Source organism: Rhopalosiphum padi, chromosome 1 (genome assembly GCF_020882245.1).
Source record: "Rhopalosiphum padi isolate XX-2018 chromosome 1, ASM2088224v1, whole genome shotgun sequence".
Lineage (NCBI taxonomy): Eukaryota > Metazoa > Arthropoda > Insecta > Hemiptera > Aphididae > Rhopalosiphum > Rhopalosiphum padi.
This window is the reverse complement of record NC_083597.1, coordinates 1,423,305-1,439,832: the sequence shown is the minus strand read 5'-3', so window position 1 is coordinate 1,439,832 and position 16,528 is coordinate 1,423,305. Positions and strand designations below refer to the sequence as shown.

At 25.4% G+C, this 16,528-nt stretch overlaps 2 protein-coding genes across 6 annotated transcripts; one reads left to right on the top strand and one right to left on the bottom strand.

The window, feature by feature from the left end:
* Nucleotides 1–1,915: 1,915 nt before the first annotated feature.
* On the top strand, nt 1,916–6,866 carry LOC132932294 (glutaredoxin-2, mitochondrial). 2 transcript variants are annotated; one of them, XM_060998636.1, is made up of 4 exons: nt 1,916–2,166; nt 6,173–6,398; nt 6,459–6,563; nt 6,637–6,866. In XM_060998636.1, exons 2-4 carry the CDS (start codon nt 6,258–6,260, stop codon nt 6,733–6,735), a joined length of 345 nt encoding a protein of 114 aa, XP_060854619.1. In that variant the 5' UTR covers nt 1,916–2,166; nt 6,173–6,257; the 3' UTR covers nt 6,736–6,866. The 2 variants fall into 2 exon arrangements, with proteins under 2 accessions (XP_060854619.1, XP_060854701.1); XM_060998718.1 differs by having other exon boundaries at nt 1,921–2,166; nt 6,275–6,398.
* On the bottom strand, nt 6,798–16,400 carry LOC132931911 (probable E3 ubiquitin-protein ligase bre1). Of its 4 annotated transcripts, none has more exons than XM_060998037.1 (6): nt 16,150–16,400; nt 10,600–10,902; nt 9,667–9,854; nt 9,527–9,605; nt 7,478–7,699; nt 6,798–7,413 (listed from the first exon to the last, which is right to left on the bottom strand). In XM_060998037.1, the coding sequence occupies exons 2-6, from the start codon at nt 10,891–10,893 to the stop codon at nt 7,006–7,008; spliced, it is 1,191 nt and encodes a 396-aa protein (XP_060854020.1). In that variant the 5' UTR covers nt 10,894–10,902; nt 16,150–16,400; the 3' UTR covers nt 6,798–7,005. The 4 variants fall into 4 exon arrangements, with proteins under 4 accessions (XP_060854020.1, XP_060854108.1, XP_060854270.1 ...); XM_060998125.1 differs by having other exon boundaries at nt 7,478–7,696; XM_060998287.1 differs by having other exon boundaries at nt 7,478–7,684.
* Between the last annotated feature and the right edge of the window lie 128 nt (nt 16,401–16,528).

The following is a 16,528-nucleotide window of genomic DNA, read 5'->3' as shown; positions in this document are numbered from 1 at the left end:
TAAAATTTAAATACTTATAAAAACGAATAAACTAATTGATAAAAATTTAATATTAAATAATATAATAATACAATTTATTGTAAAATAAATTGAGTTATTGAGTAGTATCATGAAAGCTATTATAATACCTAGGTATAATAAGTTTCAGTGTTCATGATTGAGGTTTATATTTCACAAATTATATATTATAATATGTATAGTGTATACTAATAAATACTCGATCGATTTTGACAAAAATTTTCATTTTGAACGATGGCAACCAGAATTCTCGATTAATATTCCAAGTCATGAAGAATTAATGGCCATTAAAAGAAAAAAAAAGGTTAAATAATGTATATCATGTTTTTATTTATACTTGCCGATTATAAGTATATTTACTGTTTAATATAATAATATCTAATATGTAGTAATTGTTATACAATAGTGAGTAACATTATTACATAATACATATATTTTATTTATAAGATTAATGCGCGTAACATATAATAATAAATAATAATATTATTATATATCTTCGTGTTTTTTTCCTTTTCATTTATGCACAGGTAAATCAATTGTAAATTTATAAAAATAGGGTTTTTGGTCTACAGACTCTGAAGGCCGGAAGCTTATACACGTTATAATTGTCCACTGACCACTATAAGTCTATAAATGACAAGGAATTTCATCCTTCATAAACAGATTTTTATTTTATATTCATACTTCATAGTAGCTAGTAGCTGTAAGTAGAGCTGTGCAATTGATGAATCGATTATTCGAATAACAGATTATTTTTAACGAATGATACATAAATGCATAATAGGATAATCGATTGAAAAAATGCAACTCTAGGCGGGACAGTTGTGTAAAATATGTCAGAGGACAGAGATATCATCTATACACCACAGAATAGATTCTGTGCAGTGTGTATACATCAAATCAGAAAACCAAAAATAGTTTTTATTCTTATATACGCTAATTGTTAGCATTATAGCCTATAGGCTATAGGAAACTAAACTTAACACGGGTGCATTTGGTACGAGCAACGAAATGCACGGGGACAGCTAATAATATAAAAAAATATAATATACCTAATAATATTGTATAATATCTAATACCCATAATTACGTCAGGAATTTGTAGATATATACTTTTTAGATATGTACTTTATAGCACAATTTAAGATTTATATCTTAAGCCGTGCTATACAGAATGATTCTTTTATCATAAAACACTCATTATTTCAAAAAGTATTCATGTTTTTGAAAACATTTTATATAGTTTCAAGTTGTTAAAAAATAAGGTTTTTATTAAAGAATTATATTTTTTATCCTTAAATTTTAATAAGTTTTTTACTTTTTTGAATAACAACATATAGTTTTAATTTCATATTCCAAAACAGAAAAATTTTCTGAATATTTTGATTTTTTTTTTTGAACATTTTGCGGGGTTAAAGTTGCGAGGGAAAATGTTTTCAAAAACATGAATACTTTTTGAAATAATGAGTGTTTTATGATAAAAGAATCACCCTGTATAGTAATTGTTTATATCCATGGAAATACCACTTACTATAATATTATGATTTACATATTTTATATCTTTCATAAATTATTAAATTATTTATGTAATAATAATTATTATTTATCATAATAAAATAGGAATGGGCACTGAGCACTGCGTGGGCAGTAAGATACTAAAATAGTAAAATGGAAACGGATTGAAAATAATTGAAATGTCGTCGGGTCATTCGCATAACGCCATAACAGTATCAAATACTATAGATCTATATATATATCATATAGAGTTCAATGAGTATTTATCAGTATTCAGTATCCAATTCGCCTTATAACTCGACCAATAAGCAGCGTTGAATTTCATGATAACATTTTTATCATGTTGAATTGGATTTTATGGTTGGCAAGGTAATGGTCGAGGGGCATGCCTATCATTAAATTGCCATCAAATGGTAGAATTGGTAGAATCCATTTCATATTGTGGTAAAATTATCATTATTACAACGATATAAGGTTATTACATAATATTAATTATTTTAATAATTAGTTTTCATTGTTATAAATATAAATTATAGTTCATTATTCAATTTTCATTGCTTATCGCCCATTGCTCATTTGTTCCTGAACGTCGAACATAAAAGTATTTTGACACTCCGTAATTTGTAATTCAGTAGTAAGTATAGACATTTTAATATTATATGTACATTAATAGTATAAGGGATTAGTAATATTTATATATTTAAACTGACTAACTATATTGTGTGATTTTGATTTTGGATTGTTAAATAGGATGGATATAATATAACTATTTAAATTGTTGATGGAGTTTATTTGGTATTGTTTAAAACACAAATTACAATAAAACAGTTAATGTACATTATTGTATTTAAAATTATAAATTAGTATTATGCACATAAAAATAATTTATAAAACTATTGAATAAGTACTATACAATACACTCATCCCATATGTTTTGTTGATGTGTCATATAAATATAACATATTTACTGTATAATAGGCGACTGCATAAGTAATAACAAAAAAATCAAATCTAATGTTTTATTTGTTCACTTATATTGTGACTCCCACAAAATTTAAAGGTGTAACACAGGATCGCCACCATTGAAAAAATCTATTTCTTTAAATCTGTACAAACAAGTGGTAAATACTTATTGTGAGACAAGTTTTATTTACTGTTAGTATGATAATCGACAATCCTAATTGGTATTGACAGGAATTATAAATACTAGTGTTTTAAGTATGTATTTATAATAAATATTAAATACCATTGTTTGTATTAATGTATAATGCATCTATTAGACATATGTATTTTATTTTTGTATTTATTTATACTCATAGTGTTGTCATTATCTTACTGACGTATAATACGGCCAACTTATTATTCTAAAGAATTTGTTTATTCTGTTTTTTTAATATAACAGTTAAACTGTGTGTTGACCTTTTCATCAAATTTAAAGTCAAGAATATTTTCTAGGGCACTTAGTACACGTCTACAATTTTAGTTTAGAGTATAAAATATGACTAAATAATATTCTTCCTTTTAAATATCATTAAAGGTCAACTATGTTATGTTAAGAGAACGCTATACCCCCCACGCATGTTGTCTTATATATGTAAAACATAGCAAAAACTATTCTGCGTGGGATAGAACCATTCAGGCTGTAGTGATAGACTCCAAATTGATGTACAAAATAGTTGAGAACCTAACCTAACTTATACTAAAAAAGTTCTTATTGTTTCAAAATCCATAGAATTGAATAACTTTCTTTGTAATTTCAGTATTGAAAAAATAAAAAAACTATAATTCAAAGCCAAAGTTGTCCTTTTTATGCACAGATATCTCTGTTTTTATGTGATGAAAATTTTGTTTCTTAGCTTTAAGCTTATGACTAACCTTCTTGATTCTTTTCAATGCAAAACAGTTTTTGCTATGTTTTAAATTTGTAAGACGGAGACTATACATGCCAAAATGTAGCATGTTCTTTAAAACAACTGAGTGAAACAAATTCTTCTTAACATTTCATGGGCCATGTTGCGTGTTAACAAAATAAAGACAATACATACAAATTAAACATAATTTTAAGTACATAATTAATTTTTATTAGTAATGTTTTAATGTAGGTATAACTTAATTATATTTTTCACATATAATGTTTAATCTTAAAAAATTTTTTCGAGTTTTCGGCACTTACTAACTTCTGCCACAATGGTACAGAATTTTAAGTTTTAGAACTTGTCAAATCGTGAGTGAATTATTGGGTTACATTATATGGTTAGAAATACTTATAGAACTAATTATATGGTATTCAAAGACATCTATTTTAAATTAAGAGATTTTTTATGACTTTATGCAATAATATCTAATTACCACCATAAGTTAATTCATGACTAAGGCTCAAAAGTTCTAGCAGATGCATATTTTTTTCAATGAATCATAGAACATGAAAAACAAGATACAAATTTGTTTCTCACTTCCTGATTTTGTATATGAAATTTTATTTTGAAAATGTATGTATATTTATGGTTTCTAGTACTATATAGTTAATTTTGAATTTTGAATGCTAGTTAGATCACTATAGGCTTAAGTATTTAAAATGCTCATGACATGCTTTATAATTAAATATCAATAAAATCCTCAAGAGACTCCTTAAATAATAATCACACCTATGTATTTTATAATAGGTTACTTCACTTCAATTTTAAAAACAGCAGAATAAAATAAAATAAATAAATTTGTTAAAATATTCAAAATCAGTCAATATTATTCACCCAACTTCATTATATTATTATAACATGGTTCAAATTTTAACAAAATTAAATAAAAAATTACCTTGGTTTTAGAGTAACATTGACGCATTGTACTATTATAGTAATGACTAATAAGTTATTTTATTATTTTCAATCAATAGTAACCTCACAAAGATCTAAATCATTATTTTGAGCCTCATTTTTAATTTTAAATTCAAATAAAATTTATAATTTGTTGAGGGAATTAAAGGTAGCAGATGTAATAATATTATATTTTTACTGTTTCCTCTTTGATAAAAACTTAATATTGTAAATTGATCATTTTTTTTAAGAGTATAGTTTTATAATTGAAAACACCTTTATCTGTTTTTATACATGTTGCAATTTTAACTGTTTCAAAATTATGTAACATTAAAGTCCTTTAAGTAAGTTCAACAAATCAAAAGTAATTTTGAGTCATTGTCACAATGTCACATTTCATATGTTCTACGTATAATTAGAAACTAATAATATGTGGTTTGTAATTTTTATATTTCATTTGAGCTAAGAAACAACCCAGTTTTAATCGGCAGTGGTCAGGCAACACTTGTTTTTTCATCCCCACCGAGTCAACCACGTAGTTAAATCACGCCCTTGTGCAAGTCAGACATCAAGTTGTTTTCTTAACTTGATTTTAGAATAGTATATAATTATTATATATAGTTAAGCACAACTGTCTCTTATAATAAAACAAAACTGGGGATTTTATAAAAAGAGTAGGGATACATTGTTGAATAATATGAAATCAATAAAAATGTTACCAATAATTACCTTATCATAAGCTTTAATTGAGTACTTATACAAGATCCTAGGCAGTCGACTGTCATAAATTAAGATAATTTTTATAAGTCAATAAGCTTTCTTCATCTTTTGTTTCTTCTTCTTTTTGATGACATATTGACTACACTTGGTTGATTAAGAACAAGTTTTAATTTGTGAAACTCATAAATTACTTTTTACACAGGTTCATCAAACTTTTTTTCTATTAATTTAAATTATTTGACAAATATGTGTTATCATTTTATTTCTTTTTATAATGCCTTTCATGGGGTTGGGAATTAATTTATATGAAAAGTTACTTTATTTTATCTATCATCTGAAGTCTAAGATGTTTTTAATTGATTGTCTACCCCTTTTATCCAAATTTGCAATTGAAAAAAAATAATAGCTTTATTTTTATTTACAGAAATACATAACCCTTTTTAAACCAATATTTGAAGTTTGAAGACTGAATTAAGTACTTTTATTTCAAAAAGATAATTCAATATTAAAATTCTTTTATTATTATTATCAAACTTTTTAATAAAATACTTTGTTTTTGATGATTAGAGATTACCAATAATGAAAGTATTGTACCAACAAATTTTTAAATGTTTTCTGAATTTTTCGATATATTAGCATGAAGAAATGACTACAATTATATAGTGAAATGTTATTTTAACCTAATTTATTTGTTTATATAATCATTTATTGATGTACAGTCATGGTTTTTTTCTTTACTAATAAAAAACAATTTACTTACCTATTATATTAATTTTAGTACCTTGGAGAAATTTTTCTAAGGGAGGGTCAAGCTGCAATTATTAAAACCACAAGGGTGCCTCATCTTTAGAAATTTATGGGTTATTACTTACTATGTATTAAATTTTTTTTATTAATAATGACAAAATATATTATGTATTGTTTATTGTTTATTATTATTTAAATACAATATTATAAACCATTTATTTATACTTAATTGCAGATGGATATCCAACTTTTTAGTCTTCTCATAAAATTAGAACTTGCATGAAAATATATTATAAATTGAGTTAACCAGGCTTAAGATTTTAATTTATATTATTGTACATTAACTAATTAATGTGTTGACAGACAAAGTACTTCCAAATACACAAAACATATCAATTACATAATTTCTACTGCGCCTTTAGTGAACGTATATAACTAATTAAACCTAATGGGTTCGCTTTCCAGCAGGAGAATACCTTCACCAACTCAAGTAATGGCTGCTACACAGTTTGTTAAAGATGCTATTGCGCATGATCCTATTGTTATATTCTCAAAATCAGACTGTGGCTACTGTCAGATGGCTAAAGAAGTAAAGTTTATAAGACTAATTGTAACTAATATCTAATAATAATTAATTTCATTTTTAAAGTGTTTCGATAAGTTGAAAGCTTCTTACAAATCTATCGATTTAGATAAGAGACCAGACATGGATGATATTCAAGATGCTTTAGAAGGAATAACTGGTGCCCGTTCAGTAAGTTTATTGACACAATTAATTAATAAAAAATATTAAGTGAGTATACAGTTAATTGTATTTATTATTATAGGTGCCACGAGTTTTTGTAAATGGTGTATTTATTGGTGGCGGCTCTGACGTAAGAAAGATGTCTCAAAATGGAAAGCTGGAAGAGCTCCTTAAAAAATAACTTAAATAAACATAATACTTGAATTATTAGAAACATTTTAGTCCAAATAAATATGTATACCATTTTCCAAGAATATTGTTTATTTTCAAAGTAATAATTCAATGTACTAATATAAAAAATTGTAACTTAAATTATTTGTACTGGTTTTTTTAAATTTAATTTTAATAAATGTCAAGTATAAAAAAAACATAAATTTAATTTATTATCAAGTGATAATAATCTAAAAACTGTTATTATAAAAAGTGTATTGCACAGTTTTTAGTTCTTTAATTAAATTTGTGCATCCCTGCCATCATTTGGAGGAGAGACAACATCATTATGAATAGCAGCCAACATTGATTCAATGTCCAAATGATCTGGTGTTCCAGTCTCATTGCCTCCAATCTCTGTCATATCACTTATATCTACATTTGTAACAGGCATTTCTTGGTCAACTTGCATTAATTCGTTTTGTCCAGACATATTGTCACAAGTATTTTGTGTTTCCCCTTGCTTAGGAACAGCCGAGTCTTCAACTGGGATATTGTCATTCAACAACATATTTGTGTCCATTGAGTTTTTGTCGACTAAATGACTTCCATCCTCTTTCTTAACCACAACCTGTTGATTATCTACTGAGCTTAGTACATCTGTTTGGAAAACTGGTACATTTTCTGTTGTAACTTCAGATTCCTTTTCCTAAACATTTTTAAAAAAGGCATAAGTGGATTTTGAACATTTATGAAATTACAATTAGTTAAACCTCAGTTGTTGAAGATGGTTGTTGGTTATGATCTTTTTGAATATGTTCAAGACAATCAAATCTGCTATCATAAGATACAGAACACACTTGGCACCTGTACAATCTTTTTTTCTGCTGTTGTTGTTGTTGCTGCTGTTGCTGTTGCTGTTGCTGTTGTTGGTGTTGTAGTTGTTGCTGTTGTAGTTGTTGTTGTTGTTGCTGTTGCTGCTGCTGTTGATGCTGCTATGAACATTCAAAGCAAACAACTTTTAAGAACCATAATAAATAAAACATATTTTATTTTATAAAGAAGAATATTTCCTGTGCCTTAATAGATTTTTAATATTTACATTTTTGAAAAAGTTAGTTATTAATATTATGATTAAAAATAATTGAAATTATTTAAAGTTAAAACATGTTTGTATTTATAAACAAAATCTATTTGGTCAATCCACAGGAATTATTTTTTCTAAACTTTTTCTGAAAAATAAATGTTATTAAATTATCCATCCTTAATATCAATGCAGTCTTATCCCTTACATTATTATCAATCTAGGAGAACTGAAGGTAATTCACTGAAATAACATTTACAATTTATTTTCCATATTATACTAAGACAATGTTGATTTCTTGCATAACTATAAAACATATAATTAGAGCAGAGATTTTGTAACATTTCCATATATATATTGCAGTCACAAAAAAAAAATATTTCATACTATCACAAAGCTAGTTTAGAAATTTTATTCTGCATATAAATACTTATTTTGTTTTTAGGTCATATTTTATCCATTTTATACTTTAGGAGATATATTTTAATTTAAGAGAGGATGTAATATTCCGCACGTGTTGTCTCCGTCTTACAAGCATACAACATAGCAAATTTTCGTTCAACAGTTTCAATAGTGTGCTGTTAGTTTTGATATTTGAGTAAAATGACCTATTATAAGATTTAAAGGTAACATTATTATCCAGGGCCCCACAGAAGCCATTTATTGATATTATTCTTAAATAAGTTATGATATTTTTGAAACTGTACATTTTAAAATGATCACAATTTACTTAAAAAAATAATATTATCAGTAAAAGATTTCCGTGGGGCCCTGGATAATAATCTTACTTTTAAATTTTTTAATACAGTAGTACACACTAATACCAAAACTAACAGCACAATATTGAAAATGGTGAATGAAAATTTGCTATGTTGTGCATGTATAAGATGGATACAACACATACGGGTACTACGTCCAATTAATAAATAATTTTATCAATTTTTCTCTACTGAGGTTTAAGTTTTTTAATTTTTGTCCTACAATGGGGTTTTTAATTGTCTGTGGGTATAAGTTTTTCCTAGAAGTACCTAAAGATTGCCATATGATGAATTTATATTTATTTTATTAATAAATAGTATAGTTTACAATATAATGCAGACCAAATAAATCTAATTCAAAATAATAAATTCTATCAACAAAATACAAAAATAAATATTCTTATATTTATTTTTAATATTCAGTGATTTTTAATGGATGCAAGTCCTCTGTCTTACATATAATTAAAGCAAAAAGAGTTAAGATTTAATTTATGTAATTATATATTTTAAATATGAATTATACATAAATCTTGCATAAATTAATTTACAGTTGTACTACATTCCAATCCAATTAATAGTATACAATAGAACGTTACTTATGAAAATATGATTTTATAGTAATATAAATTAGAAGTTATAAACATATAGGGTTGACTTAAAAAAATATTTTAGATTGGGAAAAGAAATATTTTCTAGGTTAAATATACATATTTTAATAGTGTATACCTATGGGTATATTTACCAATATACTACTGCATAAAGACCATTTCAGTTTATAAAATATTACAAGTATTTCAACAAAAATTAATAATAATTTAACTAATGTACCATTAGTACTATTTTACTATTTATATTTTGCACTATATGTTAATTACAGTTTATTTTACAAATCTACTTAATAAATAAATTATTTTTGAGCAAATAAAACATTAGTGAATTATGTAATATTTTTTAAAATACACTATTTTATATTTTATTACCTGGGTTACTGTTTTAGTCATAACAGTTTGATTAGAATTTTCACCATCTTTTTTTTTCAAATGAGAACGCATATGGAAACTGAAATATAAATACAAATAAAATATTTGTATTGAAAAAATAATATTATTAATATACATACCGAACATGACCGAGGTCTTTAGATTGGAATGTACAGAAACCACATTTGTAAATTTTCATTTTAGAAGCGTTGTCTTGTTTTATTTTTAATGGAGTACTACTTGAGGAAGGTTCTCTAATTGTCAAACCACTAGGAACTTTTCTTTGACCAACCTCTAAGTCATCAGTTCGTAAGTGCCCATTAACAATCTAATAATAATAAAAAAAATTGATCTACTGTAGTGTACAAATAACAAGCAGGGCTAGGATTTGTATGTAACAGCATGTTTTTTTTACTACTTCCAAATGGAGTTTTAATGAGTAATGTCTACAATTATTCTGATGAAAATGGCACTATTTTTGTTTTGCATATTTAATATGATTGTATTTATTGTATTTGAGTTCGTAATAATTAAATTGATCAATGTAAAAAACTTTTTTTTTGTCAAACATAAATTCTATTTTTATAAATACAATCCCCTATGGTACAATATGCGATAAAAGATTGAATAGTTTGACAGAGAAAGATAAACACAATTAATAAAAAATATGTAGCAGTAGGTATCAATTTAAAATCCAAAATAAGATATCCTAATCCTAATCTTTTTCATGTACTATGAACACAAACCGTTTAGCTGTCAATGTATCACCTATTATTTATTAGAATGTTTTTCAGTGTGATTTTTATTTTGAAAATGCCGGAAGTCAATAATTAAAGTGCCAAATTATGATACTTTGTTGTAGAATTTTCAAGCGATGTTTTTAACAAATCAATACTACAATCTAATCACGGTTGTATCATGTAACACGTATTTCCACTATAGAATGTGAATTATTATTAATTGTATTGCTAAAATAATACCTAATTAAGTAATAATAATTAAAATGTATATTTTACAATTTTTTATTGCATACAAATCATAGCCCTGATAATAAGTATAAAATAAATTCTTACATTAACAGATTTAACAGGTTGATCAGCGGGAACTAAACCATATTTCTTTTGTACAGATGCTAACATTGCATTTTTAACAAGTTTCAAATCATTTTCAAGCTTGTCCATATGGTTTAAAAGTGATGTGCATTTCTTGCACATATGATCAGCGGGTGTTACAATAATGACAAAGTCCTCTCCTACAAGTTCACCAATCTTTTCAGGGTATGGTGCATTAGTATGTGGTGTAATGCTTGAACATACACGTGTTCGTTCCCCATATAATTTTACATCACAAATAAAACAAACTGCCATCGTATCTACCTGAAAAAAATAACATTATGAAAATTAAGAATAATGTCCTATATAAATATTCTAAATATTCTATTACTTTAATTTGAGTGAGAATTGATATTTCTGTTATTACAAGTTATATATAGGTACATTTATAACGAGATTTATAACTATGCAAAATAATATGAGTTTAACAATTGTTATTAATTAACATGTTGTGACACAGTAAAAAAATAAAATAGGTATTTTTATGACTTAACAATATTTATTATAACCCAAAGCATCGTCTATGCTTTTACTAGTGATTATACAGTGGAACTTTTTCAAAATATTATCCTTGATTCAGATTTTTAACCATATGTAACCAATGGTGAATAATACACATTTTAATTAGTTCAATCGGACTGCCTTATAAATTAGGTGGGTGGGTACAAAATATAGAACTGTAGCATTCCAAGTTTTTTGCTATAATTTTATTAAACACAAGAATGTTAATTTCATATTAATGATTTATATCTAAAATAGTATATTTATTTATTGCTATTTAAAAAAAAAAATATTTTTAAGGGCAGAATGTAGATCAATCAAATTACTTGAACTGACTGTTTCAATTTTATTCAGTGCTACTTCCTAGTTATTATTATGTATATAGTATTTTTTATAAAAAAAAATATAAAAAAATATCAAGATACTTTTTACATTGAATTAGTTTTAATGTGATTACATGTGTTAATAACTGTCTATCATCAATTTTTAAGAAGAAAAAATTATAGGGGTTTTTACTAATAAATTATAACTTTACTTTAATAATATACATATATAATATTGATTTTATAAGAATAATTCATTACTATCAGACATTTATCTTAAAATACTATATAGGGTTTCACCTCCATTTAAAACAAGAGAAATAAGCATTCAATTGATGGTAATATATGGTGGTAGTTAGTAATAATATCTTAATATACCTAGGTATTATAATATTAATTAATTTAAAAAGTCACAGGCCAAAACCATTTTTAAAATACACAACACAATATTTAAAAAAAGGTAGTCAAGTATGTATTGTTTTGATGTATATAAAACATCGAGTGGGTTAGTGTTAAAGGTATAAGATTTGAATCTAATGAAAATAATTGTAAACAGATTTTAAGTGGAGACAAAAGGTTAACATCAGACTATATCATTAAGACCATTAAGTATATCTCAAAATAAAGTTTTTAATACAGCTATATACTAAAGTCATTTATACCATTATTGTATAAACTTATATATAAATTAAAATTTAATAATACCTTTCTTCTAAACATAGTAAAATGATAGGTTTATAGTATAAATCCTTGTATAAAAAGATTAAATCTTAAAATAAATAAATTATAGGTATAAGTATAGTAAAATTCATAACATTACAAAATACATTTAAATTTTAAGTTCATACAAATAAAGTTTATAATTTATAAAAAAATAATTAACATTGTTAATCATTCTTAAAATATGTAATTTTGTTCAAATTTGAACTTCATAAAATGTTAATAAACAATAATTATGTTTAATGTTTTAGTTTAAATATAAAATACTATTATGATAAATATTATATTACATTTTTATAGTTGAGCTATAATTATTTTTCTCATCTTAAAATTGCATACCTATAAAAAATTATGCATATAGATTTTTAATATTTTTATACAGACAGTTATTCGAATTTAGAATAGTTATTTTACAGGTAAATATCCTGTCATGGAATTTTAAACTTCAAATGCTCATAAAAAATTAATTTGACTTCCGATGATACTTTTTTTTTTTTAATATACATAGGCTGCAAAACCAAAAATAATATAATACTAAATTTTAAATGTTTATAAGGAAATAGTGCGAATAAAATGTTGTTATCTTTTAAAATGGGAAACAAACTATTTATTAGAAACTTTGTATTAATTTTCCAAGCATTTTTATTTTTTTAAATCATTAATAAATTATTTACTGACGTTTTAAAAAAAATAAAAAAAATGTTGATTGTCTACAAACAGCTCAAGTCAAAATATTTGGAAAATTATAAAATAAACACTAGGTGAAAATTTCAATAAACTATGGTAATTCATTATATGGAATTAAACAAAATAAGTCAAAAATGGGTTGTTTAAAAATTCCCATTTAAGCCGGCAATAAAAAAACTACTAGGTACATAAGAAATTTTAGTATTATTTGAATTTTAATATCTCAAGTACAAATTAGATTGACTTTATTATTCAAAACCACCCTTAAAAATCAGACTACATCCAAGTGGATCCCAAATTAAAAATTGTTCTAGTAATTGGGTCCCGGTTTTTTTAGGTACTACACTAAGTAGTTGGGTTCTTAATTCTTTTTTTATAAATAAAAATAAAATATTATTTTTATATATAATCTTCTATTTTTTTCATTTATAAATTTTTGTTTTAATAAAATGTTATGTCATAATATATTATTGTTTTATTAGCAATAACTCATACAAAGTAATCTTTCAATATCTATATGAGAAAATGTAAAAGGTTTTTATCAATATGGCATTATAGCAATGGCAGTCTAATTAAAATTATGTCAAATGAGAGTAGAAATCAGACTGCATCGTGTTTCCTTAAACAATAATAGGTCACTAACATATTCCATACAGGAAAATGCCAAAAAAGTGTAATAGCTAATATAATTAGTAGGATGGTAGGAGTCTCGAAGGAAAAAATTATAAATTAGAATATTTTAAATAAAATTTATATTTTATGATATAAACTTTTATAATCACTTTGTGAATAATATGTTAGGTTTGGTGTAAAAAACCAAAAATAAAATGATAAAATCTACTATTCACTTATTAGTGAGAGTTATAGACTTATAGTTTATACTTAATATAAGTAAGGTTGCTGTGGAAAGTCGTAGATAAAATAATGATCAAGTTAATAAAAACGATAATTTTTGGTTTTTACCTACGGGATTGATAGTAGATTATACACACATATATAGGCGGTTAGAGCGTAATATAATAATGTAAAATACGGTATCTCTTTTAAATAGTATAGTGCAGTAGGTCAGTATAGGTGTGAATGTGTCATAGACGAAGACAGTGTATGTCAAACAATATTAAACAGATTTATTTTTTTTTAAATGGAAATTTTAAAATCTAATAAAGGAAACATGAAAATTGCATATGAAGGTTTTTTAAACACAAATATTTTTATTTCTTAATTATTAATATTATTATAAGTTATAACTGTACTAGATTTGAAGAAAATAAAATAAATACTGTAATAAGATTTTTTAAAAATATTATGTTAAAGCTTAGTTATGTTTAAAATATTTAAATTTGTACTTCCCCCCCCCCGAGACTTTTTCACTATTCCACAATTAATAGTGGTTATGAAAATTTAGAAGAAATGAAAAGTCAGTCATTATCAATATCTTTAATAGTTTTTGATTGTATTTTACATTTATTTAAAACAATCCCGAACCCAATTAGTGTAGTAGGTACTAACGATTAGACATTAGACCCTAGAACTTGGGATCTAACTCGAATGTGAAAAATCAAAAACTTTTATCAACTACTTATTGTGTTAACAAAAAAAAAACACGCATCGTTAAATTGCTTCACTCAAAATCTTAAATAATACCAGTTAACAATTAACAAAAGATAAAAATTAATATGATTATTTTAATGGGTCAATTAGATCATATTGTACACTTTCATCATTATCAGGAAAGGCTTCTTGAATAAACAATAGTCGTCTTGTACAGTACAAGTATCTTTTACAAGACTGATCAATAGTAAGTGGTTAAAACTGGGAAATAACATGGAATGGAGAGAATTTACAAATGCTATCTTGTCGTTTGCGCTCTACTACATGATTTATATTTTTATTATTGATAAATTCAAAATATTTCAGAGGGACATAGCACAAGTATTCTAATAGTTATGACTTATGATTAATTAAAATGAAATGAATGATAAGACTACAACAAATAAACAATGATAATATAAATAATTTTTAATAATATAAGTACCTACTTAATTATAAAAATGTATGTTTTTCATTAAAACCACTTTTACTTATATTGTACAATAACTAAAAAGAATATATTGTTTTAAATCTAAATATAGTTGTTGAGTGGTGATGGTAAAACATGATAGTGCATGCTGTAGTTATACTGTAGTCGGTAGAGCACATACAACAAGATAGCCTTTACATATGTTTGCACAATCAACCTTTAATATTAAATTATTATTATGCCAAATTATATTAAATACAATAATAATCATGATGAAACACATAAACTACAAAAAATGCACTTTAAATTCTAATATTTACTAATATATAAGTATTATACATCATATAAAATAACAAAAACATTACCATTTTTTTTTTTTTAATTAAAAAATACAGTTAACACTAACAAAATAGATACACTGGGACCACTTGGTAATAGTATAGGGACGAGCAGTGGTGAAGCATGGGTTAGCTATAATATAAAAACAACGATCTTTTTAATGTATAAACTATACTAATACTATGGATAATTTGCTAAAATGCAAAGGTACTTATGAAATGTAGCATGCGACAGGTAAAAAAAACAACAATAATAGCCATTAATCATCGATAAAAATGAGACATGCCTTAAAGAGAGGTTATGCCGCATACTCATCAACACTTTTGCACAAGCTGCCAGATACCCACTACAAATGAGTATAAGATCAAAAATGGGAATGATACAATGGCGTAACAACCGATATTTGTATAATTTTAAAGTTAAAACAAATTGTACGATGGATAATAATATATCAATTAGATAAAACAAAAAAAATTAAAAATCTATGAATTCTTATTTTTAATGACATATATATTTTATACCTATTAAATTCTCGATATTCTAAAGCATAATGAAAAAATGCTTTTTAAAACGAATAGTATTGACTGTGGGTGGTTTCTTATGGAATTCGACGTTTCACCTCAGACTCGAATACAATATGATTTACTTAATACGAAATGAATTATTAGTGATTTTACACCAAATATCGAGAAGTGATTCAAAACTTATCAATGTTTGGGCGTGGGATGAACAACACATAGGTATTCACATACCCGTTAACTCAAAAAGGCATGTAGGATAGTAATGGCTAACAACAAAAACATGTATAAGTTTAGTGCAAAACACACGTTGAGCAGTAAATTAAGATATAAGTAATGTTAACAATAAATTGAACTAAACTGCTGTTATATTGATGAATGGTTTTAAATAATTGTTACTCACCTTCGTAAAATTCTCAGTGCGGCGTTTAAGCCGAGAAAAATATTAGATCGATCGCGATGCGGAGAAACCGCTGATCGGCCGATCCCTTAGCAAATGACGCTTAACAGAAAACGGATAAAATCTGTCAACCGTATAAAACGTTAGAAGCACTGATCAAGTAAACTGCCGCCAAAGCCGGTCGCCACTCGCCAGACGCCGGTGCCCGGTACTCGGTAACCGGTAGTCGGTAACAGAGTAACAGACGTAGAAAGCAACAGCCAACGGCAAAATTGTGAAAGATGCACAATATATAATGGTCGATGAATCGATCAATATTGAACCATACACCTGGTATGTGGTTGTTTAGTAAACAAACATTTTACATTAACTTATTAAGCGT

Bases quoted from the DNA above. Each gene is read 5' to 3' on its own strand.
- LOC132932294 (XM_060998636.1), top strand. From the start codon at position 6,258: ATGGGTTCGCTTTCCAGCAGGAGAATACCTTCACCAACTCAAGTAATG. The intron at 6,399-6,458 runs GTAAAGTTTATA...TCATTTTTAAAG, and splicing joins ACTGTCAGATGGCTAAAGAA to TGTTTCGATAAGTTGAAAGC. The intron at 6,564-6,636 runs GTAAGTTTATTG...TTATTATTATAG, and splicing joins GAATAACTGGTGCCCGTTCA to GTGCCACGAGTTTTTGTAAA.
- LOC132931911 (XM_060998037.1), bottom strand. From the start codon at position 10,893: ATGGCAGTTTGTTTTATTTGTGATGTAAAATTATATGGGGAACGAACA. The intron at 9,855-10,599 runs GTAAGAATTTAT...TATTATTATTAG, and splicing joins AACCTGTTAAATCTGTTAAT to ATTGTTAATGGGCACTTACG. The intron at 7,414-7,477 runs GTTTAACTAATT...AAAAATGTTTAG, and splicing joins AACCATCTTCAACAACTGAG to GAAAAGGAATCTGAAGTTAC.